The sequence below is a fragment of the Rhipicephalus microplus genome, chromosome 2, assembly GCF_043290135.1.
Source record: "Rhipicephalus microplus isolate Deutch F79 chromosome 2, USDA_Rmic, whole genome shotgun sequence".
Taxonomy (NCBI): domain Eukaryota; kingdom Metazoa; phylum Arthropoda; class Arachnida; order Ixodida; family Ixodidae; genus Rhipicephalus; species Rhipicephalus microplus.
The window spans coordinates 24,262,054-24,277,728 of NC_134701.1; the positions used below are offsets into that span (position 1 = coordinate 24,262,054).

At 43.3% G+C, this 15,675-nt stretch overlaps 1 protein-coding gene and 1 long non-coding RNA gene across 10 annotated transcripts in view; one reads left to right on the forward strand and one right to left on the reverse strand.

The window, feature by feature from the left end:
• The window catches only part of LOC142796183 (uncharacterized), a 105,582-nt gene that overhangs the window by 88,109 nt on the left and 1,798 nt on the right, over positions 1–15,675 (reverse strand). The window lies entirely within an intron of this gene.
• LOC119169173 (transmembrane protein 117) overlaps positions 1–15,675 on the forward strand; it is a 261,084-nt gene that overhangs the window by 23,878 nt on the left and 221,531 nt on the right. For all 9 annotated transcript variants that reach the window (XM_075886300.1, XM_075886304.1, XM_075886301.1 and 6 more), the window contains 2 exons: positions 5,559–5,651; positions 15,145–15,276. In XM_075886300.1, the coding sequence (XP_075742415.1) occupies positions 5,559–5,651; positions 15,145–15,276 (225 nt within the window). The remainder of the gene's footprint in view (positions 1–5,558; positions 5,652–15,144; positions 15,277–15,675) is intronic.

A 15,675-nucleotide genomic window follows, 5' to 3' on the forward strand; every position in this document is an offset into this window, starting at 1 on the left:
TGTGCCATTTCTCGAACACAGTCTTGTGGTCCCTGCTGCAAATCTCCCGCTATGGCAGTGGCAGTTCGTAGACTGTCCTTCATGGAAGTTGCGAAACACGCACCTACTGCTCATATCTACATGTACTTCCTGGAATGGCAACACAAATACACTTGTCCTGAATTCTTTAGAGATGCTTCAGAGTCTCACACTTTTGTGTCATACACAGCAGTATGTTGTGTTACGTTCGCCACGGCAGTTCGTCTCAGCAGACGTTATTGTGCGTGAGCCTGTCTGCTAGAATGCTTTCAACTCCATCGGTGCTCGGTCAGAAGCACCAAGCATGACGCTGTCCTCCTGCAGGTGGGCCAGGCAGTTCGCTGTGGTCGTGTTACGAGGAATTCGACAGAACCATCGCAAACAACCCATTTGTTAAATGGGTTCGAACAGCATGAGACGGCACCACTGTGGCAGTTCTCGTGGAGCCAACTTCTCAACTCGGCTATTGTCGCCTACGCGAGGTCGTCGTAAAGCTCCAACAGTTCGGAAGCGTGGGAAGGCATGAAAGTAGCCGTTCTCATGAATCGAGCGTTTGGACTGCCATGTTCGAGAGAGTTCTGGAAGCCTGTAGCTGAAAGCAGCCATGGACCGCTGCTGACGTTCGTGTCAGCGGCCATCTCCTTGGAGGAGCTCAACTTTCCTTCTCCACCAGACACTACCTTTTCGCTCTGCGTTGCCTTCAAGGCGTGGGCCAGGCGCGTTATTGTGTGGTGCGCTCGTGAAAACCGTTGGACATTCTCACCCACGTTCTTCTCACGAGTGGCCCAATTTCTGCACCCTTTCTTGTGGGTGGACCACTGAGACTTCACGTCACCTGATTCGTGGCAACAGTGGTCAACGCTTTCTTCGGACTGACGTGTAAAGGAATTGGTGGGCTATAAAAGCCGAAGTCACTTTCTAAATAGTCGCAGAATTTGAGCTGAATCTCTGTACAGTTCCATCTTTCCATCATGTAAATAAACCTTTGTTCTATCTCTAAGAGCGTGTCTTCTCACTGGTGAGCATCGGCTATGCGAACGACGGCGGGGAGCCAACTACCATAAAGAAACCCGCCATACCTGCCATCAAAACCTCTATCCTTAACAGTTGGCATTCTGCATTCTAATACAAGTGTCTTCACAGCAAAAACTATGCAATACTTGTGGCCATGGAACCCATTGGACAACTAAAACTACAGAACGCTGTAATGTACATTGATTCCCTGAGTGTGTTAATAGTTTTAAAAACCTTAAGAAAAACCAGAAATCCTGTCAATTTTCAGCTGTATTTAATCTTGTGCACAATTTACATGCTCAGGCAGCATGGTGTAGTTTGCTGGGTTCCAGAGCACTGAGAGATCCAAGAAAACGTGCTTGTAGACCAGTTAGCTCCGTCTGCCCACAAAAACGCTGCCGCCAAGAAATTCATAGCTGTCCCTGCACTTGACCTAAAAACATTTCCTAAACGAAAGCTCAGAGATAACTGTCAGCATTTATGGAACAAACAAACACAGAACAATCTTCATCTCACGAAGCCAGATCTCGCGAATTGGTCCTCTGCATCCAAGTCCATCCACACAGAAGTAACACTCGCTAGATTAAGAACAGGACATACACACAGTATACACTTGCACCTTTTGTCCAGTGGCGATCCACCTTTGAGTGATAAATGTGGCAAACCCCTCACTGTCCTCCACATTCTCATTGGTTTACCGAAAACAAGTGCCATTTCATCTATTGATGCATATAAGCAAGGGAATTGGGTTTTGAACATCATTCGATGTTAGCATTTTTAAAAGACACTCATAGCTTTCATGTCATATACCAAGGCAATCTGTAGCACAACTTTTGAAAAGAGCCCCGCCGCGGTGGTCTAGTGGCTAAGGTACTCGGCTGCTAACCCGCAGGGTGCGGGTTCGAATCCCGGCTGCGGCGGCTGCATTTCCGATGGAGGCGGAAATGTTGTAGGCCCGTGTACTCAGATTTGGGTGCACGTTAAAGAACCCCAGGTGGTCTAAATTTCCGGAGCCCTCCACTACGGCGTCTCTCATAATCATATAGGGGTTTTGGGACGTTAAACCCCACATATCAATCAATCAATCAACTTTTGAAAAGAGGTTGTTGTTGTGCTAGTTGCATTAGACAAAGCACCTGCCTTTGGCTTCAATAGTCTTGAGGAGACAATCATTCTATTTTTATCTCTTTTACTTGTAAATGTCACGCTCACTTGCAATGCATTGCACGCTTATAGATAATGTTACATATCACTGCCATAATATGATACTTTATACACTCCTTTTAGTCTTTCTTATAGTGCTTGATTTTAGGCTTCTATACAGCCATAATATAACACCCTGTCAACGTAACCATTTGTCATCGCTGACGCCACGTTAAAAGGCAGGGCACTCTCTGGCCACTCATGGCCATTATGTTCAATGCCATTGGCTTTATTTAGATTATTCTAGGGCCAATGGTATTACAGAGGGGAGTGGGGAAAAATGGACAAAATCGGAAATAATGGGGACAAGATAGTACACAATACCAGTGAAAAGTTAAAGAAATTCCAAATAATTCCTCAATAAATTTCAAAAATATTACAAGTAGGTACACAAATACTAGTAGTATAACAATGAATTAAATACATAAAATGTAAATAATAACTAAAGTGCAAAATTTGGGGTATCAACAAAGGTAGACACTTGATACAAGAAATAATGATTGTATTTTGTTAAAGAGATAAAGGCAAAAAAGAAAGGAAAGAAAAGAAAGAAAGAAAAATTTGATAGAGATATATATACAGTTTCTTTAAACTGGTTGGTAATCTTGGTGGCGACAACACTTGCAGGAAGGTAATTCCACTCAAGGAAAGGGGAGGGTCCAAAAATGAAATGCCGACCTTGTGTTGGTGATCATTGTGAGATGATACAAAAAAGGATGATGGTATATATTGTATGTAAAAGAGAAGTGTTTAACTCGTGGGACGAAATATTATAATTCTAGCCGAGTCTTCATTAAACCTGTGCGAATGGTCTTGTTGTATATTTGGATAAAATGAATCCTGTGAAATTGTTTGGAATCTTTCCTATTAAATCAATTAATTTATGCAGACTGGTGTCCCAAACTGAGGCTGCATATTCTAGTTAAGGCCGAATAATAGTTTTGTAGAGAATTAGTTTTGAGGGATTGTGATGCACCTGAAAAATTGCATTGTAGATAACCAAGCGATTGGTTGGCTTTGCTGCAATGTGTGGGTTCGACGAAAGGTCGGATAAATGTATATATAAGATCTAGAGGGGTGTTATTTACATGATAGGCTGGTGGAGTGCTAGTATGCCTCATAACGTACATTGCTTTGCATTCACTTATGTTACATCTGCCATATGTTACAGCACGCACTGATAGTAATAAAGCCATTCTGGAGAATGGTTGAATCATTGTTAGAGGTTATTTCGCTAAATATTTCAGTGTCGTGAGCAAAAAAATGATTATTAGATGAAACATAGGAAGGTAAGTTGGAATAATATATCTAATTGATATAAATTAGTTAGATCTAATTATTATAAATGAGAAATAAAGGCCGCCTCAAAACAGAGCCTTGCAGAATGCCTGAGCAAACCTGACTGGAGGGCAAGTCAAAGTTGTTAGTGGAAGCATAACGAGAACGATTGGATAAAAAGGATTCAAGCCATGTGAGAAGTTGTGGATTTATGTTAAGCTGGTAGAATATGAAATACTTTATTGAATGCCTTTGAGAAAGGAAAAAATGTGCTGTCTACAAAAGAAGGCATGCAAAAGGTGTTAGATGTGTGTTGCATGAATAAGATTTGCAAAATCTATGCCGAGAGTGTGTGAAAAATGAGTTTGATTCGAGATAAATAAGAAGAATAGAAAACAATACATGCTTGAAACATTTACATGAAATGTTAGTGAGAGAAGTGGGTCAGTAATTGAATGAAGTGTGCATGTTACTTGAATTTTTGCTAGTGGAGCCACCTTCTGGACTGGCGCGTAGTCGTAAAACCTTGATTTCGGGAGGGGCACCGCCTTAGAATGTCCATTTTTCGCTCTTTATGCCATGGCGAAAAAAAAATTTTTGGGGGGGTGTGGCACGTCCCCGGTGTGCCACACCTTGGCTACGCCCCTGCTCCTGGATCTTTCTCATTTTGCCAGAATAAAACCCAGGTCAAGTGATTGGTAAAAAAATTTTTGTTAGTATGATAATATTGTAACCACTGGTGCTTTTCTGATACTTCTGGCTAATTTTGTCGCAGTCAGGGGGAGAAGAAAGCTTCAATTCGACACTTTGTGCCCATCGTATCTGTTAGTATTGGATGCATTAGCGAATAATTATGACACTGCCCGATCGGTGGTAAAACACGTCTCAATAATGAAAAATTGCAAGCAAAGATACTGTTAAGGGCATATGTGCACTTTTCAGAACGTATAATATTTCCTGTGTCATCTATGAGACCTCTAGCATTATCGTCTTTTGGAGTGATGAGAATTTTTTAGTATCACTTTGTAGCGTGGAAGGCAGGGTGTTTCTAAAAAGTTTTCTTTTGCACTGCAAAGTGCAGCAATATATTGATTTGAATCTAGTTTATGCATTTTCCAATGATTAGCACAACAACAATGTTCCACTGATCTGTAGAGACGTTTCTTCTTATTTGACATGTGTTTTATTTGTTTAGTATACCATGGTGTAGATTTGCTTGGGGTTATGAATCATGACTCATAGTTGGGCTTATGGCATATAATACCCCGAAATGAAGCCGATAAAGGTTTACTGCTGCTGGGCATACTGATGGTGGTTGGCCTGGCACTTTCACACTGCAACGTCACTGCAGTACGGTGCTTTAGTCGCTAAGCACCTTGTGCTCTGATGCACAAAGTCACAGGTTTGTTTTTCAGCCACAGTGGCTACCTTTAGAGCAGATCAAAGGGCAAGAACTTGTGTCTATTGTAATTTGCTGCCCACTGAGGTAATCACAGTTAATACAGATGCCTGTACAACTGCATGACTGGTTTCTTGTTTCTTGTGCATAAATTTCTAGAATTAAGTCTTCGTGTTTTCGTTCTTCTACACATACTTTCTCTAAAAGAAACATCTCTTTTCGAGTCTGATTTCTTGAGTAAGTTGATCATTCATGTGGAGACAATCACAGCTCGGAAAAAAAAAAAAGAACGGACAAAAGGGCTCAGTGGATGAAATGCTTTTTACTTTCATGTCTTCACTTTTGTCTGCACCTTTTCTGCACTCTAAATTTATCTCTTTTGGCTTTACCACCCTTATAATGAGCTCTATAGAATATGGAAACTAGGTATGCTAGCTTTTGAGCCTACGTACCTTCAGAAGGATAGAAGGGCATCTGAACACAATGTACACAAAACGGTTTTAAATTGCCATGAATTGCATTTGGTAATTCCTTGTACATTGGATTCATGGGAATTCTGGGAAGGGTACAGTTTGATACATTCATTTACTCAGAGTGCACTTTAAAAATGCATTGGGTTCTCACACCACTGTGTTAATTTCACCAGGGGAGAGTCTGCATTGGCAAGCAAGCAACCTTTGCGGTCAGTGCTGCTGGCTTGTCGCAACCCAGGTTCCCACGAAGATGACGCCAGCCTCAGGTGTGTGGGGCTTCTTATGAAGGGTGAAGCACCTTATGGTCGAGCCTTGTCCCTCTGATGTCCTGGCTTGACGATGGCTTGACGATGATCGCGAGTGCGCTTGTGGCACGCTGTTTCTTTTGCTGCGGCGCCCTAACAGCTCCCGGATTTCTCTCTCATTGTCATGGAATGCACTTCCTTATGAAAGAAAGACTCCTGGAGCTTTGCCCACTCGCCATCATTCACTTCATAGATGTGCTGTGATATATTTCTTTTGTGTTATCACATGTACAATTAGATGAATAATCTAGGTAATGTTTAATAATACGCAAGAAGCTCAGGCTATTATGCTTTTTTTTATTTGTACCCTCGAGACTAAGATATCATAGAGGACAGCAGAGGAAGGAACTTCCAAAAATAAATAAATTACAATGAATTGAGAGATAATTAGCTAATTGAAGTGATGATGTCTGCTACAGCTGAATAAAGCTTTGCATTGTCTCTGAAAAGAACAGACAATGAAAGCAGAACTTTAGGTCTGAAAATTAATGCTGATCTCTAGTATGCAGAAAATTGAGCTGCAACAGTCTGGAAAAAGAACAGATGATGCAAGCAGAACTAAAAGTCTGAAAATAAAGTATTATGTGAAAAATCAAACTAATGCAGTGGCGGTCCAACTGTCTCGATTGCAGCATTTTTCTGCAATCCCATATCCCTGCGCCCTGCGTGAACATACAAGTAAAGGTTGCACCAACTGTGCCACTTTTGACTAGCCCATCTGTTAACAAGACGTGAGACTGTTTCTGGCCCCAAAATATTCTTGGTCTGGCAACACACACACTTTGTATAATGCTGCCCCAGCTGCCCCATGATGCCCTCAACTTGCTTCATTTCAGTGATGCTCTTTTTGCCATTATGTTATCATTCGTGAAAAAGAAAGGCTTCGGGCAAAGAATATCATGTACTCACAGTTACACAGGTCAGTGACGCAACACCCCCAAAAATACTGATTGAAAGAGCGGTGTCCTAAAGGACTTTTTCATTTGTTTCTTCTGCACGCGGGCTCGTGCTCGCTGCAGCTCATCGCCAAGTCACTTTATTCCCACACTGAAAAAAATAAGCATCGTCCTGGCGCTCGCGCAAGTGGTAGTGCATAAGTGAAAAAAAAAACAAAACAAAAAAACAAGCATACTATGGGCACATTAAAGAAGAAAAAACGACAAAGTAATGATTCTGGGGCACGGTCGGACTAACGGGGGAAATACTACTTGAGTCGTTTAATGTGAACAATCTCTAGGTAGTGTTTTTGAAGCTGGGACGACGTGGTTTCATCTGGGACAACCTCATAGTTCACATCACTCACACGAAGCACCGCTTTGTGGGGTCCAAAGTAGCGACTCAGGAGCTTTTCGGAAAACCCCTTAGTGGCGAACCGTCATAATTGTGTGGCAACATAGCATCTAGCATGGTCTGGACCTCACATTCACAGACAAGATGGAACGGTGCAACTGTGTCATTTCTTGGATAGCAGTGTTGTACACAAATGTAATGTATAGTATTACTCATAGGTGTATCAGCTGGGGGGGGGCAAGGGGGCGCCCCTTCCCCTGAGAAAAGTTGGGGAGGGCTGAGCTCCCTCACTTTCGACAGTGGTCTCTCTTGGCTGCACGCTGGGAAAACCAACAAGTAAGGCGTAGTTTTCCATCACAACAGTAATCACTAAATTATGTTCTTATGGAAGAATGAAACTGTTATAACATAGCGAAAATTTGCCAACATTACTGCTGTGATTATTTTCTTGTAGGCTCTTATATATATATATATATATATATATATATACACATACATACATACATACATACCCCGGCTGACATGACAAGTCAGGCAGGTTTGCCCCCTCTCCCACTGGGGAAAGAGTTGGTACGCCACTGGTAGGACTTAATCCCACGTTTTGTGCTGAATGTTCACATACATGGATAACGTATTGGTGATGTTCTTGTTCAGTCGCTCCGTCAACCCGTTAGTCTGCGGGTGATACACCATCGTCTTGCGATGGCTCATGAAGCATAGTTTGAATACATCGTCAATGAGCTGAGTCGTGAGAGCTGTTCCTCAATCAGTGATCAAGCAAGACTGGGCGCCATGGCAAAAAATGATCTGGTCGACAAAAAAATGTGCAACATCGGAAGCTGTAGCTCGTTTAATGGCTCATGTCTCAGCGTATCTTATTAGATAATGTGCCGCTAGAACTATCCACTTGTTACCGGAAAATGACAGAAGAAACGGCCCCAGTAAATCTATTCCTATTTAATCGAACGGCGACCTTGGTGGTGTGATCGGTTGCAGGAGGCCTACAGGCTTCAGTGGTGGAGATTTGTGGAGTTGACATTCACGGCAGCTTTTCACATATCGCTTGACGTACATAGCAAGTTTCGGCCAGTAGTACACCTGTTGAACTCTGGTGAGAGTTCATGAGTTCAAACTCTGGTGGAGCATCGCCGTCCCGATGCTCCACCAGAGTTTTTGCAGGATTTATGTGATCACGTCTTGGGTTTTAGACAACAAAAAATAATTATTGCTGGTGACTTCAACCTTCCTGGTGTAAATTGGGAGAACCCGTTTGCTTCTAATGAACCCAGTGCTCATGTTCACAGTGTACTGGACTTATTGATGTGCTGTAATTTGGAACAGGTGGTTAGACAACCTACTCGTGTTCAGGGTAGTTCCTCTTCTATATTAGATCTTGTTTTTTTGAGCCGATGCATGACCGACTTTTCTGTGACAATTGAACCTGGTCTTTCAGACCACTATATGGTGAAGTGCGTATGCCACTTCTTGACAAAGAAAAGTGCTCCTTCTAAAACTGTCGCAGTCAAAGATTACCTTCATGCAGCGGATGAAAGCGTCTTAGACTTTCTTGACATAAACTTGAGCAATTTTGGTGGGTCTGATGTTTCTGAGCTATGGGAGACATTTAAAAGGTTATGTCTATACTGCATAGATCATTTTGTGCCAAATAAAATGAAAAGGATCGCGAAAAAAAATCCGTGGATCACCCGTGACATCTTGCATCAAAAAAGGAAACTAAAACGATTACGACGTCACCGCGCATCTCAGACAACTATTCACACAAACCAGACACTTTTAAACCAGTCTATCCGATGTGCTAAGCAATTTTATTTTCAACACACTCTTCCAGACTTCATACGGATGGCTCCTGATAAATTCTGGTCGCAATTATCTCGCAAGAAAGAAGGTACTCTTCAAATAATTCACAATGATACAATCGTTGTAGATGAAACAAGCATAGCGACACATTTCAATGAGTACTTTCAAAGCGTTTTCCAAAAAGATTGCGACAGCGCACGGGCTTCTGCTACCTCTCCTTATCTCGACGCAGACATCGTGTCCTTATCTGGAGTTGTATCTATGCTTCTGAATTTAAAGACTAAAGCTTCGCCTGGTCCCGATAACATTCACAACGCATTTCTGCGTCGATACGCTGAGATGGTTGCTAAATTCCTTGTGATCATTTTCCGCGCCTCCCTGTCTTCTTCTTCTGTTCCGATAGATTGGAAAATAGCGCGAATTGTACCAATACTCAAATCAGGAGATAAATTATTGATTACAAATTATCGCCCTATATCTATTACCTGTTCTTGTTGTAAGCTTCTCGAGCACGTCATAGCTAACTACATCACTAATTTTCTTAATAAGAACAATATATTAACCCCATTTCAACATGGGTTCAGAAAAGGTTTGTCCACTGTTACTCAACTGGTCACAGTCATACATACTTTCGCATCTATTCTTGATAAATCCGGGCAAATTGATGCTATTTTCTTAGACTTTAGGAAGGCTTTTGATCTAGTTCCCCACAATAAATTGATTTTCAAACTTAAAAATATTGGCCTTCCAGAGTTTATTGTAAATTGGGTATCCGCGTACTTGTCAAATCGAACACAATTTGTTGATATAAATGGTCACTGCTCATCTAAACTTCAGGTTACATCAGGAGTTCCTCAGGGAAGTGTTTTAGGGCCCCTACTTTTTTTAATCTATATAAATGATATTGTTGAAGTTGTCCCTGAATATGTCGGAATAAGGCTATTTGCCGATGATTGCGTGCTGTACAAGGAAATTGTTACCATGAATGATCAACAGCTTTTAAATACCTGCCTTGATAACGTTTACCAGTGGTGTAAGCAATGGGATATGAAGCTAAACTCAGACAAAACAGTGTACATGAACATCACTAGAAAGAAAAACTTCTTTTCTTTTCCATATGCGCTACAAACTCACGTACTCAGGGAGGTCAGTGTGTATAAGTACCTTGGCGTAACGATAACCAAAAATCTAAGTTGGAATATGCATGTATCGAACATTTGCGCATCCGCCTTCCGTAAGCTATGCTTTCTCAAGTACAAACTTCGTTTTGCCCCGTCATCAGTGAAGCTGTTAGCCTATAATACCATCATTAGACCTTCTCTCGAGTATGCGTGCGTCATTTGGGACCCATACACTAGGAAAAACATCCATGCCATAGAAATGATTCAACGTAAATGCATCAGGTTTATTTTTTCTAAGTACCGCATGACAGACTCCCCTACAGCTATCATGAAAGAAAATAATATACAAGAACTTCAACTTCGTCGCAAAATTCTGAGATTAAAATTTCTTTTTCAGTTAAAACACAAACATTTCGCACTAGATGCCTCTACGTTTATACAACCACTGACGTCACGAGAAACTAGAAATCGCCATGCTGCGTCAATAACACCATTCCAGACACGTACCAATACATTTAAGTTCTCTTTTTTTCCCAGGACCATTGTAGACTGGAACGCCCTGCCGTTTGAGTCGTTACAGAACATTGAACACTTTGATTTTATCACTTCATAACGTTAAGCCCCAAAATGCTCCTATCGCTGCGCCATATGTTATTGCGAATATGTATTGGTGTGTATAGTTTTGTGTAAATATACTTAATTTGGTCACGAATTGTTACTAATTTATGTGGTGAAAATTGCTGTTGAATATTAATTGTCATGCGTACATTTATTAATTTTGTGTGCCTTGACTGCTGATTGCTTGTGATTTTTTTTCTTTTTTTTTTTTTCCACTCCTGCATGGGCTCTGAAGAGAGCCTGCAGTATTCTGTAAATAAATAAATAAATAAATGAAGAACTTAGATGACCGGATGTGGGTTCATCGTGGCAGGCCAAAAGAATGTCGTCTCGCATGTCGTAAGGGATCGCTAGCAGGTAGGCTTTCTCATTGCCACTCGAGTTTGTTTTGTACAAGACATGATTTCATAGTGAGTGCCCTACCTCTGCTCGGGGGGTTAGTCAGCCAAAATTCGCAGGACATGAGCCAGCAACACTGAGAACAAGAGCCGCCTTTAATTTACGATTCAAAAGAAACACAACCGACCTTCTGGACTGGTACAAAACAGCACTAGCGCACACAGGAGAACCGAAAACCCAAAACAAACAATCCCCGCAGACTGGCGGTCTATAGAACATATTCAGCAAAACAACGGCAAGAAAGCCAGTTCGAAACATGACAACAGAAAAGTAAACTCACATGTAACACGCCGTAAAATATGGGCCGTTAGCTCGCCTTATAGCCGACGCCCCCAAAACCGGCAAGGGCTCGCTTCTAGCACGCACGGAGGAAACATCCCTCACGCTAGGTGTGAGAGGTGTTTCCTCCGTGCGTGCTACAGAGGCGAGGCGTGAGGGGTGTTTCCTCCGTGCGTGCTAGAGAGGCAAGCCCTTGCCGGTTTCGGGGGCATCGTAGACAGCCCCTTGCCCCTGTAGCACGCACAGAGGAAACACCCCTCACGCCTAGTGTGACTGACGCCCCATCCCATCGCTTGCCTGCTACCAAAAAGCCCCCGGGCTCGTCTCACACCCCTCCTTATCCGCCAGCCACTTTTCCACCCCCTAAGACTTATTTTGAATGCTGACGCTTGTTCCGCGCATGTGCAATGCGCATGTTCTCTCCTCACCCTTCTTCCACCGTGCGTGCTGCAGATAAGGGCCCATTGGCCCAACAGTAGGCGGAACAAAGAGAGATTCTGAGAAAGGTGTCGAGGTATGGGTGTAATGCGTCCTTCTAGATTGTATATTTTTGCGCGAATCTGGACTTTATTGGGCTGTTGTGTAATCAAGTCAGTTGCTGTGAGGACTCCGAGGCAGCCGCTGTCATCTTAATTGTTTGGATCACAAGCTACAGTAGGTGCACAGGACAACGAATCAGCATCTTCGTGCTTTCGGCCTGTTTATTAGCGATGGTAAGGTCAAATTCTTGCAAAGGAAGATTCCATTGTGCCAAAAGCCCAGACGGGTCTCATAATTTAGCCAACCAGCACAATGAATGATGATTGGTCACTACTTCGAAGTGACGACCGTAGAGGTAAGGCCCGAATTTCATGGTGGCCCACAGTACTGCAAGGCACTCATTCTCTGAAGAGGAATAGTTCATCTCGGCGTGAGACAGTGTACGACTGGCGTAAGCTATTACTCGCTTGGTGCCTTTTTTATGATGGACAAGCACGGTGCCAAGACCTATATTGCTCGCGTCGGTATGAACTTCGGTGGCACCATCCTCGTCAAAGTCAGCAAGAACTGGTGGTGCCTGCATACGCTCACGTAGATCAATAAAAGCTGCATTCTGTTCTTCATTCCAGACGAATAGTACGTCGTCACATGTTAGACGTTGGAGGTTCGGCACTTCTAGAAAAATTGGCGATGAAGCGACGATAGTAGGCTAGGTTCTTTATAGCCAAAGTGGCATTTTTCTGACTTCAGTGTAAGGCTCATAGAGCGGAGCGCTTCGAGAACAGCCTGCGGACACTTCAAGTGTTCCTCGAAGGTGACCGAAGACACGACATCATTGAGATAAACTAGGCAGGTGTTCCACTTCAGAACAGTAAGGACAGTGTCCATCATTCTTTGGATTATTGCTGGTGCGGAGCACAGGCCAAAGGGGAGCACCTTGAATTGATACAGACCATCCGGTGTAACAAAAGCAGTTCTTTCTCGGTCTTCGTCATGAACCTCAATCTGCCAGTATCCGCTTTTCAAGTCTTGCCCGTCGTGGTCTGTCTAGTGAATAATTGATGCATGGCAGAGGTACACGTCTTTTTTAGACATGCCATTAAGCTTTCTGTAGTCAACGCAGAAACGCAACGTCCCGTCCTTTTTCTTTACAAGAACGACTGGCGATGACCACAGATTATAGGACGGCTGTATGACATCATCCTGGAGCATTTATTCAACTTGAGCATTGATCGCGTCACGTTCTTTGGCCGAAACTTGGTAGGGTTGTTGCTTTATGTGTGAGGCATCAAGGTGCGTAATAATTCGTTGTTTTGTAAAGGGCATTTGGTGCACCTTTGAGGACAAAGTGAAGCACTCTTGGAATTTAGGCAACAGTTTCTACAGCTCTGCGCGTTCTTGCTTTGTGAGGGTTGAATTGATGTCCACCTTTGCAAGAGCTGTAGAAATTGCTGTTGATGTTGATTGTAGCTCGCTGTTGATTGATGTGGCGGCAAAACATTCAGCAAGGTCTTCGATGGGGTAGGCGTAAGGGATAGCAGTGCGACAAAAAAGGTGCCACTGCTCATTACTAAAGTTTGTCAAAAGCAGCGTGGCACATCTGTCAAAAGCAGCATGGCACCGGGGAAGAGGCATGGACATGGTGGTCGTACACAGCTGACTGCTGCTGCAGCATGTTTTCCATTGTCGTGGCTTCAGTTAAAAACTCGGCCACAGTCTTTGGGAGACTTCGGATCAAACCAGCGAAGAGCTGCTCCTTAACTTCTCGCATTAGGTGCCGCACCTTCTTGTCTTCTGCCATACCCGGGTCAGCACCACAGAGAAAGCTCGTCATGTCCTCCACGTACATGATCACAGCATTAAAAGGCGTGATTGTATGGCCCGCTCCGCTCGTTCATGGAGATGGGGGTCGGCGTAACTTGCCAGCAGCTGATGGCAGAACACCGTCCACAATGAGAAGGGTTCAGGGTTCTCATACCAAGTACGAGCACCATCCTCAAGGCTGAAGCATATATTTCGCAGCTTGTTGGCATCGGTCCACTCGTTAAAAGCAGCAATGTGTTCAAAGTGAGCCAACCAGTACATGACATCATCTAAACTGAAGCCGCGGAACACCCTCGGCACCTGTTGCTTTTGCAGCGTTTATTTAGTCGTTGGAGTACTTTCCGTACCTGTCTGTGGTGGTGCAATTGACTTCATCTCCTCTAGTGGTTTATGCTCAGGGGGAGGCAATGCTCGATTTTCCGGCTGGCCGGGTGCACAGGTGTTGTGACAGCAGCTACAGGGCTTACCAGGAGACGTTTGGATCATTGGCAAGGAATACGTGGCACTTCCACCAGTTGTCACGTGTGAAAAAGAAGGGCTTCGGGTAAGGAGTACCGCATAGTCACAGCAACACAGGTCAGTGACGCGAAACCACAAAAAAGCCGAGCGAGAGGGGGCGCTGTCCCAAGCGACTTCTTTGTTTCTCCTGGATGTGGGCTCGTGCTCATCGCAGCTCATGGCCAGGTGGCAGACCAAGTGCCACGGCACGTGTCTCTGTTGCTCAAAGTTAAGCATGCTGCCGATGCTCTCTCATATTTCAGTGAAGCGGCGGTAGCTCATAAAAAAGTGACTATTTGACTGTCCACATACTGTTGCGTCTCAAGAAAAATAAATGCATGATGCAGCACTTTCATGTGGCTATTGTGGGGCCTGCAAACACCTGTCATGCAGGCAGAGAGCTCTTGTTAGCCTTTTTAAGGATAAAGTGCCAGTACCTAACATTCGAGTGCCATGCAGGCAGAGAGCTCTTGTTAGCCTTTTTAAGGACCAAGTGGCAATATCCAACATTCGAGTGCCGCGCCCCGATGCACAAACCAGGTTCTTAGCAAAATTATTGTTTTTTCTATTGAAATATACCAATATAAAATGCCTGGTGATCAGATGTGTGGTAATCTGTAGGCAAGTCTGCAGCCCTTCAATACAGTTGTTTGTGTGTCATCTTCAAAGCGGGAAAGGAAGAAAAATGCCACCGGTGGGTCCCCCTTATTGAAAACAGCGCGTTTCAGCATCACGGAAGCTTGAGTGCACGTATTCTAAGGCGCTGATCCACTGTGGAGAACTAGTTTTTTATGGTATATAGGCGGGCATTTAGAACTGATGCAAGGTTGTTCTGAATTAATGATGCTAGCATTAATTATATGATGGGTTAGGGGATAATGATGCTAGCATTAATTATATGATGAGTCAGGGGATTTAGATATAATTTTGGTATTATCAGATGCAAAGGTACAAATAACAGTAAATAACTCGCAAAAAACATTATCGCTGTCAGGGGTCTTTTCAGGAAAACGCCTTGCTTAGCAAAAAGCAGATTCCGGCACAGGTGTCTGCTTGAGTTGTCACTTATCCTTTGTTGTTTCAGTTAGAGCTCATATATTTACAGTACTAAATTACCTGTATTGCAGTGGTGCTGTGGAGGTGCGTCACCTGCCACCAGGAGTGTTGGTGCAGCTTTTGCCTCAAGACGAGAACCACTTTCACCTGGAAACAGCCGATAGCCAAAGTGTGCTTTCTCTTTATGTCCAGAAGGACTTCAGGTAAATGCTCGTCCACAACAACCATTTGGGCAGCCAAATGAACATGACTGCTGGCTCGGTTGCTTTTCTTGAAAGCATCAGAGACAGTCCACATTGACAGCTTAAAAAAGGGGATTGTAAAGCTCCAGTTGTTTTCCTTGTGGAACATGTCTGGGCAGTGTGGTGGTACCTCATTTCATAAAGCAGAGGAAAACCAGTAAATTTGTTATTTCTTTGACTTCTTTAATGTTGAAATTAATGAAAAACTGAATGTGACTCATATATAAAGACATATATAGAGGCATCTGTTTACGAGCAGATCACCGTACTCAAGAGGCTTGAGCTATACCACTCAAAAGGGTAATGTTAAAGGCAAGCATGTAGCCAGGAATTTTTTCCAGTATTTGGGAGACGAGTTGT